Source organism: Cornus florida, unplaced genomic scaffold (genome assembly GCF_030987335.1).
Source record: "Cornus florida cultivar Cherokee Brave unplaced genomic scaffold, ASM3098733v1 CherokeeBrave_3.0.0_Hap2_Chr08, whole genome shotgun sequence".
NCBI classification, from domain to species: domain Eukaryota; kingdom Viridiplantae; phylum Streptophyta; class Magnoliopsida; order Cornales; family Cornaceae; genus Cornus; species Cornus florida.
This window is the reverse complement of record NW_026775578.1, coordinates 18,455,421-18,470,000: the sequence shown is the minus strand read 5'-3', so window position 1 is coordinate 18,470,000 and position 14,580 is coordinate 18,455,421. Positions and strand designations below refer to the sequence as shown.

At 34.7% G+C, this 14,580-nt stretch overlaps 2 protein-coding genes across 4 annotated transcripts in view; both read left to right on the top strand.

The window, feature by feature from the left end:
• The window catches only part of LOC132270475 (protein transport protein SEC23 D), a 14,075-nt gene extending 8,723 nt beyond the window's left edge, over nucleotides 1–5,352 (top strand). The window contains exons 10-14 of the mRNA XM_059771655.1: nucleotides 797–895; nucleotides 2,625–2,748; nucleotides 3,449–3,726; nucleotides 4,428–4,642; nucleotides 4,746–5,352. Coding sequence (XP_059627638.1) covers nucleotides 797–895; nucleotides 2,625–2,748; nucleotides 3,449–3,726; nucleotides 4,428–4,642; nucleotides 4,746–4,957 — 928 coding nt within the window. The 3' untranslated portion in view covers nucleotides 4,958–5,352. The remainder of the gene's footprint in view (nucleotides 1–796; nucleotides 896–2,624; nucleotides 2,749–3,448; nucleotides 3,727–4,427; nucleotides 4,643–4,745) is intronic.
• A 786-nt stretch (nucleotides 5,353–6,138) lies between these two features.
• On the top strand, nucleotides 6,139–14,050 carry LOC132270476 (heterogeneous nuclear ribonucleoprotein Q-like). 3 transcript variants are annotated; one of them, XM_059771656.1, is made up of 10 exons: nucleotides 6,139–6,294; nucleotides 8,062–8,077; nucleotides 8,603–9,065; nucleotides 9,149–9,265; nucleotides 9,759–9,899; nucleotides 10,082–10,255; nucleotides 11,074–11,281; nucleotides 11,372–11,547; nucleotides 12,291–12,376; nucleotides 13,669–14,050. In XM_059771656.1, the coding sequence occupies exons 3-10, from the start codon at nucleotides 8,637–8,639 to the stop codon at nucleotides 13,820–13,822; spliced, it is 1,485 nt and encodes a 494-aa protein (XP_059627639.1). In that variant the 5' UTR covers nucleotides 6,139–6,294; nucleotides 8,062–8,077; nucleotides 8,603–8,636; the 3' UTR covers nucleotides 13,823–14,050. The 3 variants fall into 3 exon arrangements, with proteins under 3 accessions (XP_059627639.1, XP_059627641.1, XP_059627640.1); XM_059771658.1 differs by having other exon boundaries at nucleotides 8,062–8,096; XM_059771657.1 differs by lacking the exons at nucleotides 6,139–6,294; nucleotides 8,062–8,077 and having other exon boundaries at nucleotides 8,104–9,065.
• Nucleotides 14,051–14,580: the final 530 nt, after the last annotated feature.

The window sequence follows — 14,580 nt, the reverse complement described above, 5'->3', positions numbered from 1 at the left end:
TGAAGTTGGGGTGCATGTAAATGCTTGGAAACCTAACAGAAATGTTACTCTTATTTATCAGTGCATAACTGCTTATATGGTCACCAGTTTTGACCTATCAAACTTAAAAGAATAAGTTCCACATGAAATGGGGTATAATTAAGTGAGGGAGGCTTTACTTATCATTGAACAAAAAACAAAACAAGTATGAAGGAAGTTTTCGATTTACAATTAACACCTAAAAATTAAAACTTCAGTATTTCAATTCAGCTCTTACAAATTTTCAGTGCATGATTTTCGGTTTGATCAAACGGTACCTTAGTGTGCACAGATCCTTTGTCTTTCCTCGAAAATAACATTGAGAAACTACCAGAATGCCTTTTTCCTTTTCCTCAATTTTATTCTTCTTTTTCCCTTTATCTTCCCCCTCCTTCTTTTGAGTTTGGGGAGTTTGGAGGGAGGAGGTGGTCCTGTTCAAATTGTCTATCCTTGTGCTGTAATCATAGAAGTTGCATTTGGAACTCGATAAACTTAGCATTTGTATACCAGCTGGGAGAAGTATTCTTTCAAATATTATTCTATTTACCGGTTATTGTATTATATTTCATTGCGCTTGTAATTTTTTATCCTTATTTTGATATTTTTCTTGTGGTTGCATGGACATTTTATCTCTGTGTCAATGATTTCCTTCTCCGCAATTTGCATTGCTCTTTATTTCTGATCAGTTTGTCTTACGTATCACACGAATACCATATGATGTGCTTTCTATGATCTGTAGTAAATTATAACTTCTGTGACATTGGTTATGTGTTTGCAGACATACTTCAGAACCTCCCATGCTACAGATTGCATTTCAGTATACAGTTGTTGTGCCCCCCGAGGAACTTTCGGATTCAAGATCAAGTTCTGCAAGTAGGTATGGTTAGTTTAAAAAAATGACAATACAAAAAATTTCTGGTCATAATGCTTAAATTTGTATGCACCATCTATAACATTTATGATTGAGAATTGAATCTTACAACTTTCACTAAAAGAAATTCTATTCATTGGCTGTGTGTGTTGTGGTTGCTTCCAATAAACTTTGTTTGAGTGTGATGCCCTTATTCCTTGGCCCCACCATAGTTATATTGTCTCTTGTACCAAGTAAAATGTACCTAAAAAATGGTATTTATGTAGTAATTGTATCATCAATGTGAAAAAAATAAATAAATTACCTCTCAAAGTAGATCTGCTTCTAATGTTTAAGCAGCACTATTAAACATGAATACCCATGTTTGATGTTTCTTTGGAGAATCGAATTTTGAATAGCATCTTTATATATTTTTTAATGGAAGATGATAGAAACATGTTGGCTCCGTAATCATCTGGGTGGTAAATTCTGCGAGCAAAGAGCATGGCTGCATGGCTTTAGAATTTTAGTTGTTAATGGAAGAGAGGAATCATAAATGTGATGTTGAAATAAAGCATGGCCTCCACTGCCAATTCTGGAGTTGTCCTTTTGTGATGCTGGACCTGGGGGAGTGCCAGGCAAAAACACATTATTGGAAAAGCAGAAAAAGAAAAAAAAAGAAAAAAAAAAAAAAAAAAGAAAAGGAAAAATAAAAAAGAAGAAGAAAAAGAAAGAAATAGTAGATGCGGTCTTGACTATTTTTAATAAGCAGGTATATATCCTTCTTTATAGCATATGTTTGTCGTTCTTATCAGCTCGATAGACATTCTTCAGCTTTAGAGCCATCGACTTACAATGAAGTCATCCACAATAGTGTGTCATAGCTTCTTGTATGCCTACTATGTAGTGAATAAAATCTTTTGGAGGGCTGTACTGAAGATCCGAGGTTCATGTCTTAGCTTGTGCTTTAACACCATCTTTACCTTAAAATGTAGAAAAAAGGATAAATAAAAATTATTTGCCTTCACTCTACTTTTTTGTATCCTTGGTTACTGGATGTCTTTTCAAACTTCAGTAAATAATTTGTATGTGGTTCTTTTTTGTTATTTCCTATATTGCGTTTTTCCATGCAAGATCTAATTTAGCTGTAGCTTTTCAGCGTTGCTTCTTGACATCAGTCAATACTCAAGATTGTTAATCGATTAGAAATAAAGAAATTAATATCTTTTTCCCTTGTCATATTGAAGAAATTATTTGAGGACGGGAAATTTTAAATAGAGTTGAGGCCTCTGCGAGTTCTTTTTTTTTTTTTTTGACAAGTGCGACTTCTTTTTACTTTTCTTTTTGGTTACTGTACGTCTTAGAGTTTTAGACGGAAAGCTTTCAATTTTAACACCTTCCTCTATAGTTACTTATTGTTTACCTGACATCTGGAAGACAATATGTAACTATGCTTCATTCTGCTAATGTTCTTCTTCTTTTAGGAAACCGTGCATTTCTTCAACGAAATAGATATAGGGCTTGTACAAATATGTTTCAGAAATATTGTTAGTTCAATGAATCTTGTTTCAGAATGTATGTCTTACATATCCACCTTGCCCACGACACGTTTATATTTCTTCTGTTGTTCTTCAAGTTTTCTGGTTGAGTATAAATTTTATTTTAAGTGAACTATATAGAGCTGTAATAAAATTTATTTTTAAGTGAACTATATAGAGCTCTAATTATTTGGTTGACGTGCTACATATTTTTGCAGGACCAATTATTCTCTCAAAAGAAGATTAAGGATTCGGACTCTGCAGTGTATAACTGCTCAAAGTATTAATGAACTTTATGACAGTGTTGATCCTGAAGTGGTTCTATCAATACTTGTTCACAAGGTTAATTTTTGTTCCCCTGCTGAATTTTATATGGCTATGATAATCGCTCTTCTCGATACATGAAATATGCTTTGTGCAATGAAAAGAAAGGAAGTCACCCTTTTGATGTACCTATTTCATTTTGTGCCTGTTTATTTCATGGGATGCTACGAGTGGTGTGAAATGCGTCAAGAATTCTCTATGGGAATGACACATTTACGCTAAGAAACATGGACACGGATACAGTTTATATACACAACAAGACACAGATTACGAAAAATAAGTAGGATAGAAATATCACTTTATGATACATTATATTATATGACTATGAAATCCATAAAGAAATAAATTAGAAAGTAGGATAGAAATATCACTTTATGATGTCTCAATGGCCTCATGAAAGAAATTGTTCTTGATCCATAGGAGAAGTGACATGATGGTTGAATTACTGGTTCCAGGTTAAATATGTTATCTGTTCCTTGATTTGGATTAAGTGTTACCCTCTGCTGGACAAGTGTTTGCTGATCCGTGTCCTGTGGAACCAATAAAAATTATGTATGTCTGGCCTGGTTTGAAAAACTATAGTTTGTTAACGAGGAGTTTTAGCTCTTTATTGAACTACCTACCTTTGCAAGTGGTTAATGACAACATAACTCAGTTTACACCTCTCCTATCACTTTACACTCTCACTGATTGTTCTTGTATACTTTTCATTCCCTAGGTCATATTGGCCTCATTGGAGCAAGGAGTTCGGGAGGGCAGGATGTTGCTGCATGATTGGCTAGTAATCCTCGCAGCTCAGTATAATGAAGGTTGTAAACTTGTTCAGTTTGGACAAGGAAGTTCAGCTACTGCTCAAATTGATGTTGCATTCTCGCAATGTCCTCAACTGCAGCTTTTACCTCGCTTAGTTTTTGCTTTGCTTCGAAATCCTCTCCTCCGGTTCCATGAAGAAGGTGTTCACCCTGACTACCGGATATACCTTCAATGCCTATTCAGGTATGTGATATTCATATATGGATGGCACAATGGCTATCTGCATGTGAACTCATACTGTTTAAAACTATCTAGGTGTGATCAGTTCAACTCTGACTATCAAAATCAAATAATGGATAAGTTGCAACTTGGAACAAATTGCTCCATGATTCTTTATGATGCAAAAGATCATGAAGCTTTTAAAATATATAAATACATATATTGGACTAGGATTTGTTTTGTAAACTTACTATCTTAAAACTCAATCAGTTGTCTACCTGAAATCTGACATATAATCTTCTCACACCATCATGCTGTGTAAACTTGCTGAGCTGTTCGACTTTGTCTCCTATCTGCAAAATATGTTCCCAAATTATTGGCAACCTATTGTCATTGATATGCAACTGAAAATTGGAAAGGTTGGATGGTGGTGAGCAGATGAAACGCGATATATATTTTTATAGTAGTTTTCTATTATCGGACAGCCATGGATTGGGGCCCCATTTAGTCCGTACTCGGTTTCCTCAAATACTGAAATATTTTTGTGAAGACCCAAACCACTCCTTGCACATCATTGTATTTATTGTGGGAGTTTTGCCGTATTTTGTAGCTTTTATATTTCTTTAGACAAATTATGTTCTATTGATGTTGGAACTTGTCTTATCTATCAATGTCTTTACATGAAATTAACTGTACAAGTTGTTTTTCTGGAACTTGTAATGCAGTGCAATGGAACCAAGTTCTCTTCACCGTGCTGTATATCCACTATTGACATCATATGCCACTCCGGATAAACAAGCATTTCCGCGCCATTCTTTGAGTCGTGCTGCATTGATAACGAGCGGTAGTCCAATATTTTTCCTCGATGCATTCACAACTCTCATTGTGTTTTATTCTTCTACAGCTGACCCTACCCTTCCTTTCCCTCCACCCCATGACTGTAAGTCACCTTTCTTCATTTCTTGCTGTTTTAGTGGAATGGTTATGAAGGTTTAAAATAATGGTTTTGCTCGTCTTGCTAAGACAAACATATTCTCCTTTAGGTTTATTGAGGACGACAATAAACAAACTGAAGCAAGAGAGAAGTATCACTCCCAAACTCATATTTATCCGGGGAGGCCAGGACGATGCCACGGCATTCGAGAACTATCTGATTGAGGAACAGGATGTTGATGGAAGTGGCTTCACAAGCGTCATGGGTTTTGTTTCCTTCCTTGAGGAGGTCAGTCAGAGTGTCTTGGAATATATTAAATAAGAGACTGATACCAGATCTCAATCACACACATTTACAAGGGGTCCTTAAAATGGACAATGAATGAGCAAAGTGTCGATAACGATAACGATAACGAACTACTTGGAGTTGTTTGGCCATTGAAGTTTGAGTTTCCATATTCAGAAAGGAATCGTGTGAGCCCCCCTGTATTACAAATGATACAGAGCTTACTCTCAAGCACATGATTTTTTGTTATTTTTTATTTTTTTAAAACAATATTGTGGGCATTGATAACTGCCCTTTGTTTTGGCTAGAACATTAACATAGGTGACTTAGACTTTGCTAAGAGGGGTGCTACTGTTTATATCTTTGTTTTTTTATTTTATTTTTAAATTGCTTGAGAATAAATTGCATAGTTTCTTTATTGTTTTTAAGAAGTCATGCTTCTTTTCAAGACTCAAAACTGTTTTTGAATTGGAATCCACGTGGCTGTCTATTGATGTTTAAGTGTAATTTATATATATATATATATTTGTAATTGTTTTATATATATATATTTTTATTTCAAGAGACTCTTTTTCAACCCTTGAGAGTGCCAGCCTATGTCCTCTCTTATTTCATGTATTTTAAATCTTTAGATGTTTAATTATTGGGGAGGTGATATTGGTGCTTCAAATAAATACTTTGGCGCCCCACCTCATTCAGTCATTCTCATTAAAACAAAATGATAATAATACCACTACATATATATTTTAGATAATAAAAATAATCCATTTCAAACACCATGATATTGCTTTGTGTTCGAGTCAAGTTTGAGCGGTTGATACATTAATGTAATCCTAAATGATTTTAAGATATAATTGTTTTTAAATAAAATAAAATTTAACAGCTATAATCATTAATTTTTTTGACTATGTGGTTTCATATCAAAAAAAAAAAAAAAAATCAAATGTTTCCATTAATTTAGAGTTACTTTGGTTGTTTAAAAAAAATATACATACATATATATTTCGTATTTCTGTGAGCTACAATTCTCAAAACACTCAATTATTTTGGAACAAAAGAAATATAAACTTTGCACCCACTCAATGATGGTATGATGCTTTAATCCCCAAACCCGACCCGACCACAGTAGGTCATCATCATCTCTTGAATTTTGGAAGATAATTAACACCGTATAATAAACCCGAAGGATGGTCAAAACTGTAATTAATGTCTATTTCCTCTATCACCAAGTGTTAGCTGCGTTTTTTGTAGTGTGAGATCGTAGAAACAAAACCATTTGCTCCCGCAAGAAAGTTTTCCTCGCGCCTTGCGCAAATAGGTTTCAAATTCGCTGCTCAAAACTTCGAAGAAACACTCTGCAGATAGCTGTTTTGGTACTTTCTCTCTCTCTCCCTCTCCCTCTCTCTCCCCCCTATATATATATATATATTGTGTGTTTATTGTATATATAGAGCCTTCTGCACCCTTTCATGTTGTTTTGGTTTTCAGATACTCTATTATTTCTGGTTATCAATCGATATCGTACTTTATGTAAATTTCCGGTTTGTTCAGGCATTTTGAGGGTAGTTTACCTGGATTTTAGTAGGGCTTTAATTCTCTGCTTTTAATTTTGCGCGGCTTGTTTGATTTAAATGACTAATATTTTTGATGCGTAATATGGTGAGCGTCAAATCTTTTGAATTAGAAAATTAAGTTTAGTGATTTGGGTATAATTTGTCAAGGCGTGATTGCTCGTAAAAATCTCTGCGGAAGGAATAAATCAATGTCCACAATGATGGTAAAGTACTTAGGATGCGTTTGAGGCGGTTTTAGATTTCGAATATCACAAACAAAGGTATTGGGAAAAAGAGGACATGCATATGGGATAAAGGCAAGCATAATGATGAGAAAAAGAGGCATGCATTCTGCTTTCTTTTTCCATTTCATTTGGAGTTACACATTTATTTCTGAAGATGGTGTCAGCACTATTTATTGCAAAAATTGAGAGGAGTTGTCTTGTTGGTGAGGAGTAATACTAGTTGATTCTTGGTATGTAAAGTTTCAACTTTATATTGTGAGGTTTTATTTATTTTATTTTATTTTATTATTTTTTTTTTTTATCAATTGCTTGAATAGCTTTTATAGGGGTGGGGGATACTGGGATGCTTGTAGACTAACATAATTGTAAAATTGGCCGGCCTGCCTTTTCCCGGACATAGTTGGGACAACTATTATTTGATTAGACTTGTATTCTACATTAAGTTTTTAGATCTGAGTCAGGTTTAGGCTACTACTTGTGTCAGGTTGGCGGCGCTGAGTTTTGATGTAGATGGGTATACTTGGAGCGTTTTCATCAGAAACCCATCTTATTGCAATCAAAATGGAGATGGGAGATGGGAGCGGAAGAGCCGAAGAGGAAAGGATACGGGATACAGTTTCCTCAAAACACGGACTTCCCTCTCGTTGCCCTCGTTTAAGTGACTGTAGTGCATTTTTCATGGATGATTAAACATGCTACTGAGTAATTGAGCTTAGCATTACTTTATATAACATTAAGAATTTTGCTTCAAAAGGAATATGTAATAAAAATTTAGTAGATAATATTTATATTAGGAAAAATGTGATATAATTCCTCACAAGCATAGATTTCTCATTTTTGATTTCATTCAATTGATTGTAAATCATCCCATGCTGGTGATTGAAAATTATATTTGTAATTCAGATTAAGGGTTCTATATTCATCAAAAAAGAATAAGGAAAAGAAGTACTTCAGAGTTACACTTCCATGAATTCAAAATGAAAATTTTTATTTTTTATTTTTGTTTTAATCTATTATCAATTTATCTTCTTTTCTTGTTTTCATAATTTTTGAAATAGTCTTTTTCCTCTGTTTAACAAATTTGTGTATGTTTACTTATTGAGTCTCTTTAATTTGTTATTCTATTGAGAAAAAAATATTATGTCTTTCTAGACTCTTTTGTCAGAAAGAAAGCAAATTTTTTTTTGAAACTATCTTGACTGTGAAAAAGGCATCTTCTTTTGATACATTCTTGAATTCTTCTGTAAAGTTAGGACTAAAAAAAAAACTTCTGTAAAGTTTGGGCATGATAGTTTTATAATTTCGATTTGGATCTCATTTTTTGTTTGTCCTGTTTTCGCAGGAAGGTGCACAGATTGGTACGTTTATTTGGAACTGGTATTATTTTTGTGAGATAGGACAATTTGTGGCTTGAATCTCTGTTGCAGCAATCTCATTCATGTTATATCTAAATGGTTCTGAATGCTCTACAGTTCTCTGCTTTTATGATTATCTTTTATCTATGATTTAATTTCTTGATTCGCAAATGCTACTTCTCCTTTATTCTGACATATATGTGGGGGATGTATGCCTCCTTCCACAGTTAAGATAACTAGAAATTTAATTTGTAGTATTCTTTTGTTCAATACATTCTTTTTCAAAAAACAATTCTCAATTTAATGCACCAGCTTCATGTTCCTCTTGATTATCATTCGAGATTCTCTTTTTGTTGTCTCTATTAGAACTGATATTATCACATTGTAACCCCTTGGAGTCATATCTCATGATGAGGGTTCAAATAATTATACCCTGCAACTCCTTTTGCCCTTTCATTTTCTTTTCACCTTTCGATATCTTTATTCTTCCTTCCATGAAATCTTCTGGCTTCTGTGCCTTCTTCACAGTTGCCTTGCAAGCTTATTTAATTAAATACATAAGATGCCAAGGGCAAAGGAAAATGCATCAGCAGCCCCCAAGCCAGTTGAACCTGAAAAGTTAAATGATTCTGATGAGAGGGTGGATCTTGATGGAGATAATGATCATGAGGAGGTGCTGGATGAAGAGGTTGAATATGAAGAGGTAGAGGAAGAAGAGGAAATGGAAGAAATGGAAGAAATAGAAGAAGAGGAAGATGTGGAAGAAGAGGAGATTGAAGAAGAAGAGGAAGAAGAGGCTGATATTGCTGATTCTGAAAAAGGCCCCGGTGGTTATGACACAAAGGTTGAGGACGAGGATGAGAGAAAAAGATATGCCGAACTTCTTGCCCTTCCTCCTCATGGATCTGAAGTATATATAGGTAGCATTCCTCAAGATACTTCTGAGGAAGATTTGAGGAGCTTTTGCAAATCTATAGGAGAAGTCACAGAGGTAAGCTCTACTGCTGCTTATAGAACTACTATGTACATGAGCTCTTTCTGAAGACTAATGTTATCATATTCTTGTGATGCCAGGTTAGAATAATGAAAGGCAAAGATTCAAGTGAGAACAAGGGCTTTGCTTTTGTGACCTTTAGAACTGTTGAATTGGCATCCAAAGCCATTGAGGAGCTGAATAATACCGAATTCAAGGTAAACATAGCCTCCCTGAATATGGGATCAGATTGATTTTGAGGGCATTTATGCCTTTAGCCCAGTTTATAAACCATAAAACACAATCAATATTGCAATTGGAAATTGAAGTTATGAATAAAATGTAGTGCTGAAGGCTGTTGTAATACAGCAATGCAGTTTTGGCAGGCATTTAAAAGAGAGGGGTTTAGTCAAGGGTTTGACTAGTGTCCATTTTCTTTTTCTTTTTTTTTTTTTTAATTTCTGAAAAAAGTAATTTTGGGGAATAAACTGTGATCCCTTACACCGGGTGATTTTTTCCTTTGTCATTTTAAATTGTTTTCTTTAATTCTTTTATTGAAATCATGCTTAGTAGGAAGCTAGAAATTCTCATTGCTTTCTGCATTTACAGTTGTTCATGTTTTCTTAAGTTTTCGAGTTTCATGAACTTTTAGCACAATTGTCCATAGTGTAGAAAACCAATAAGTACGTTTCTGAAATTGATCTCTCTCAGGGTAGAAGAATAAAATGTTCGACATCTCAAGCAAAGCACCGATTGTTCATTGGTAATGTTCCTAGGACCTGGGGAGAAGAAGATTTAAAGAAGGCTGTGATAGAGATTGGGCCTGGAGTTACTGGAGTGGAACTTGTTAAGGTTAGTTTAATAATGATTTTCTTATTACAGTTGGTTAGGTGGTGTAAGTTTATTAATTAATAACTTTTTCCCTTTTCAAACCTCTGAATCTGTACATTTATCATTGTCAATGGTTTTGGCTCTTCTCCTAAATGTGCTTTTATGTTGGTTGTACTTATTGTTTATTAATTTCTTGTTTGCAGGATATGAAGAATCCACGCAATAATAGGGGCTTTGCTTTTATTGAGTATTATAACCATGCATGTGCGGAATGCTCAAGGAAGAAGATGTTGAATCCAAAGTTCAAGCTAGACAATAATGCTCCTACTGTGAGCTGGGCTGACCCTAAAACTGCTGATGCTTCAGCAGCTTCACAGGTTTTAAGATGTTTTAGCTCCCCCATTTTTTCTTTTCTATCTTCATCTTAATTTGGATTATTAATTTCACAGATTGTGTAAAATGAAACTGACACATTTGCCGGAATTAGGTGACCTCAAAACCAAACAAAAAACCTTGACTTGGTAGCAGAAGGGGAAAAAGAAAACTATGTGCTAGTGCATATATACATATATATGTGTGTATATATATGCTGAATTGGACGCTGAATCAGAAACATGTAAACAACAGTATCTCTGTTGGATAAGGCTCGATTCAAAACTAACTGAAATAGACTGTTTTGGTGACCAAAGATGTCCATCTGCATGCATATTGCAGTGTCTCACACTGTATCAATGTATGCTATAAATGAAATTTTCTTGTCGGATAAGTCGCAGATTATTAACTTCAATAGCAAGTCTAAAATGAATGAGCTACTAAAATACATAGAGATGGAGGTGAGACAAATAGAAGAGTGATGTGATGGTCACCAATGTTAGTTATTAGTAATATCATTGTTCATAGCCATATCTCCACAAAGAAATAATCACTCTGGTATTGAGGTAAATTTCATTGGTGTCTTTTTTATGCAATATTATGGTTGTAGGATAAGTTATTACCTTTATTGACTTGCATGGCTATCCTCAGAGACCGTGCAAATACTGTATCTGCCTGTTTGGCACATTAATTGTTATTCTCTGTTGTAGTGTGTTAGTGCATTGATGTTGTGGGTAGTCTCTGTATTTATTGCAGTCAATTGTGGGTATCTTGTTTCTGAGTTTTGGATTAGTTAACAAGCGGGTTGAGGTTGTTTATACAGGTGAAGGCCGTGTATGTGAAGAATCTGCCGAAGGACATAACCCAAGACAAGTTAAAGAAGTTATTTGAACACCATGGGAAGATTACAAAAGTGGTTCTGCCACCAGCAAAGTCTGGACAGGAAAAGAACAGAATTGGTTTTGTGCACTATGCGGAGAGGTCGAGTGCTATGAAGGCACTGAAAAACACTGAGAAATACGAACTAGATGGTGAACATTGCTCTTGTATCCTACTTTTCGTGCTTTTATGAGTGCATGAGAACTAAAATATAATGCTGGTTGGTTTTGGTCTAATTCCAGGCCAATTTTTGGAGTGTTCTCTTGCAAAGCCACAGGCAGAGCAGAAGTCTGTTGGAGGATCAAATTCACAGAAGTCTGGCTTGCTTCCAACTTATCCATCTCATGCTGGTTATGGTTTGGTTGGCGGTGGTTATGGTGCTCTAGGTGCTGGATATGGTGCCACAGGCTTCACTCAGGTGATCTATGTGCTTGCATGCATTTGTGTCTCTCATCATTTATTATTTTTTATTTTATTTGCTAACTCGTACTCATCAAGATGATATTTATTGTCTTGTATTTAATCAACACATTGTGAAGATTAAATGTTGTCAATTTTCTGTTGAGCAATGGTCTATGAATATGAAAATGGTTCTGCACTGATATCTCTGATCTGAAAATTTTAAAAAGGTTATTTGGTAATTTGCACCGCAAATGTTATGAGAGTTTAATGAATTTTTCTGACTTTGATTTTCTCATATTTTCAATGTCTTTAATTTCTTTAAAACCTTCCAAAGTCCACAAGGTGTTGTAAGATAATTGTGCAGCTATATTCATTCTACTCAAAAGGTTTAATATATTCATTCTACTCAAAAGGTTTAATTCTTTCATTTATTATTTTTTCTTTTGGTGGGGGTGGGGGAATAAAAATAGGCCAGAGCTTTGTTTGTTAGGAATGAAAAATAGGTTGATATGTGGGGTAAATTGTCCTAATTTGGTAAGTATATCAGTTATGTGTAGTAAGAGATGAGACGTTGGTCATTGAAGTGAAGAAAGACTGGAGATGCTGTCCCACACTGATTGGGAAAAAAGCATACCCACCCTTTTGTCTCCATGTGCCTGTTGTGATAAAATGCTAGTATAACAGATTCTTCAATCTATTTCATGTTCATTTGTTCTCTAGTTTTTCGATTTCTTATGAATTTATGTGCTTATCTTGCAGCCCCTGATCTACGGGAGGGGACCAACTCCTGCCGGCATGGCCATGATGCCGATGCTTCTGCCTGATGGACGGATTGGATATGTCCTGTAAGCATATCTGCTTTATTCGGGGTCAAAATTACAGCACATTCAATCATCCATTGGTTAACAACACTGTAGAGTAGTAGTAGTTTGTTTGTTTGTTTTCGCTTTTGTTGCTTTTCCCACTATTTTTATTATGATTGCCTTTTGTCTTTATATATATATATTTTTGAGGGGAGGTTTGGGTGGGTCGTTAATGTAAGATGGTTAGGAAGGTTGAAAATCTATAATAAATTTTTCTTAATGGGTGGGGAGAATAGAGATATTGTCATGACTGATCATACAGTAGCTGCTTGCAGTGCATATTTGTTTGGGCTAGTAAATTCATTAGTGAAATCAGGTTCTGCCAATTCTATGAGAGACTAAATCAAAGTGGATTGACCAATTCACTTCTCAAAAAAAAAAAAAAAATTGTGGATTGACCAATTGTTTCATATAAATATGAACCTATCTATTCCAGTTGGTTTCCCCATCAACTTTTTGAGCAAATAAAATTACACAATATTGCTAAGGTTGTCTGCTGGAAGGGGTAAGCCTAGTGTGAACTGTAGGTTTTCTTGACAAGAATTGTGAATTAGGTTGTCTGGTGTGGCTTGCAAGGATGGCTTTTTCCCTTTTGAAATCCTTTGAATTGTAGAAACGTGATCAAATGCGCTAATTAAATCGATCTCCCTATTTTATTATTTATATTTACATTCAGAATTTGACTGTCGAAAGCCGGTTTAAAAGGTTATTTTCAGGTAGCCTTGTATTTTTTTGGTAGTGCTGTCATTACAGTCCCCTTTTTACTGCATCTGCTCCATTATCTGAGACAATAGTCTTGCATAAATATCTGTTTGCAGCAGAGCGGAAGTTGGAGGTGAAGAAGGGCTACTATCTTTATAAAATGATTCACATTTTTGCAGAATTCAGTCAGATTTTTAAATTTATAACTGAATTCTTACGTAATCACTTTTTGTTTTCTTTTTTTCCATGTTCAGTGCCAAGTCCGAGCTGTGAAGGCAGTTGTTACCTTTCTTAGTTTTCAATTGAATAATTAGTTTGTGATACCATTTCATCAAATATAACAGGAGCATTAAAGTATTTCTCATTAGATTGGTCTACCAGTTTTATTGTCTGGTACCTTGAGATTTTTTTAATTTTTTCTGTATAGATTTGCCAGCTTTAGATGTGATAATGAATTTCAATACAAAATTATTAACTTTATTACGGTTTTATGGGAGACTTAAATATATTAGCCTGATTATTGAAGCCTTTTTTTAAAATTTTTTTTTGAAATTTATATTTCTCCGTTGCAGCCAACAGCCAGGAGCACATCCGCACACCCCTCCTTCACATCAGAGAGGTAGCAGCAGAGGTGGCAATGCTAGTGGCAGCAAGAGTGGTGGCAGCTCAGGCAGGGGGAGGCACAGCAATGATGGTGGGCAGGGGCACAGGTACCGCCCGTATTAATTATTTCCTTCGAATGCTTATAATTTTTACGAGGGGTTTCGGAACTTCTAGCACTCACTTGTGGTTCTTGTTACTGGAAACTCAAGATTATTCAATATTAGGCTATGCATCAGTATTTCTCTAATTTTAGGTATTATGAAATTGTTGTATTTTGGCAGTGTAACACGACTCTAATGTAACTCATTTCTCCTTGCTGTTCATATTTCAATTATGTTATTTGATCTTCAACTCCAAATCCTTATCGCCTATGTTGATGCTTCAAGTCCATTTTTTCCTTGGTGAGGTGCAAATGCGTAATTAAAATTATGGGCATATTATGAATTATGTGGGTATTTAGCAAAAAAATAAAAAATAAATTAAAAGAAAGAAAGAAAGAAAGAAAGAAAGAAAAAGAATTATGTGGTTCTTTATCTAACCAAAAAATTGGACGCTTTATAAATCATGTTTGGCTTCTGTTGAAATGGCATGGTTGAGGAGCATCATTTGTGTGAAGAGTGCTAATCTTATTGTTACGGCCACATTTTAGTACTGCTTTCAGTTCCAACGGACGTCATAAAAAATCTAAAGAGTCAACTGTCTCTATAAGAGTCATGGATTTTTATTTTTAAAATACCAAACACGAGAAACTCATATAATTTTGAAATGACCTAATTTGAAGTTATTTCTTTCAAATTTAATGATTGTAGCCCATCAAATTGCAAAGTCAAAAAAACCAACCAATGTTTTAATTGGTCATGTATCGCAAAATATAAGGGAGT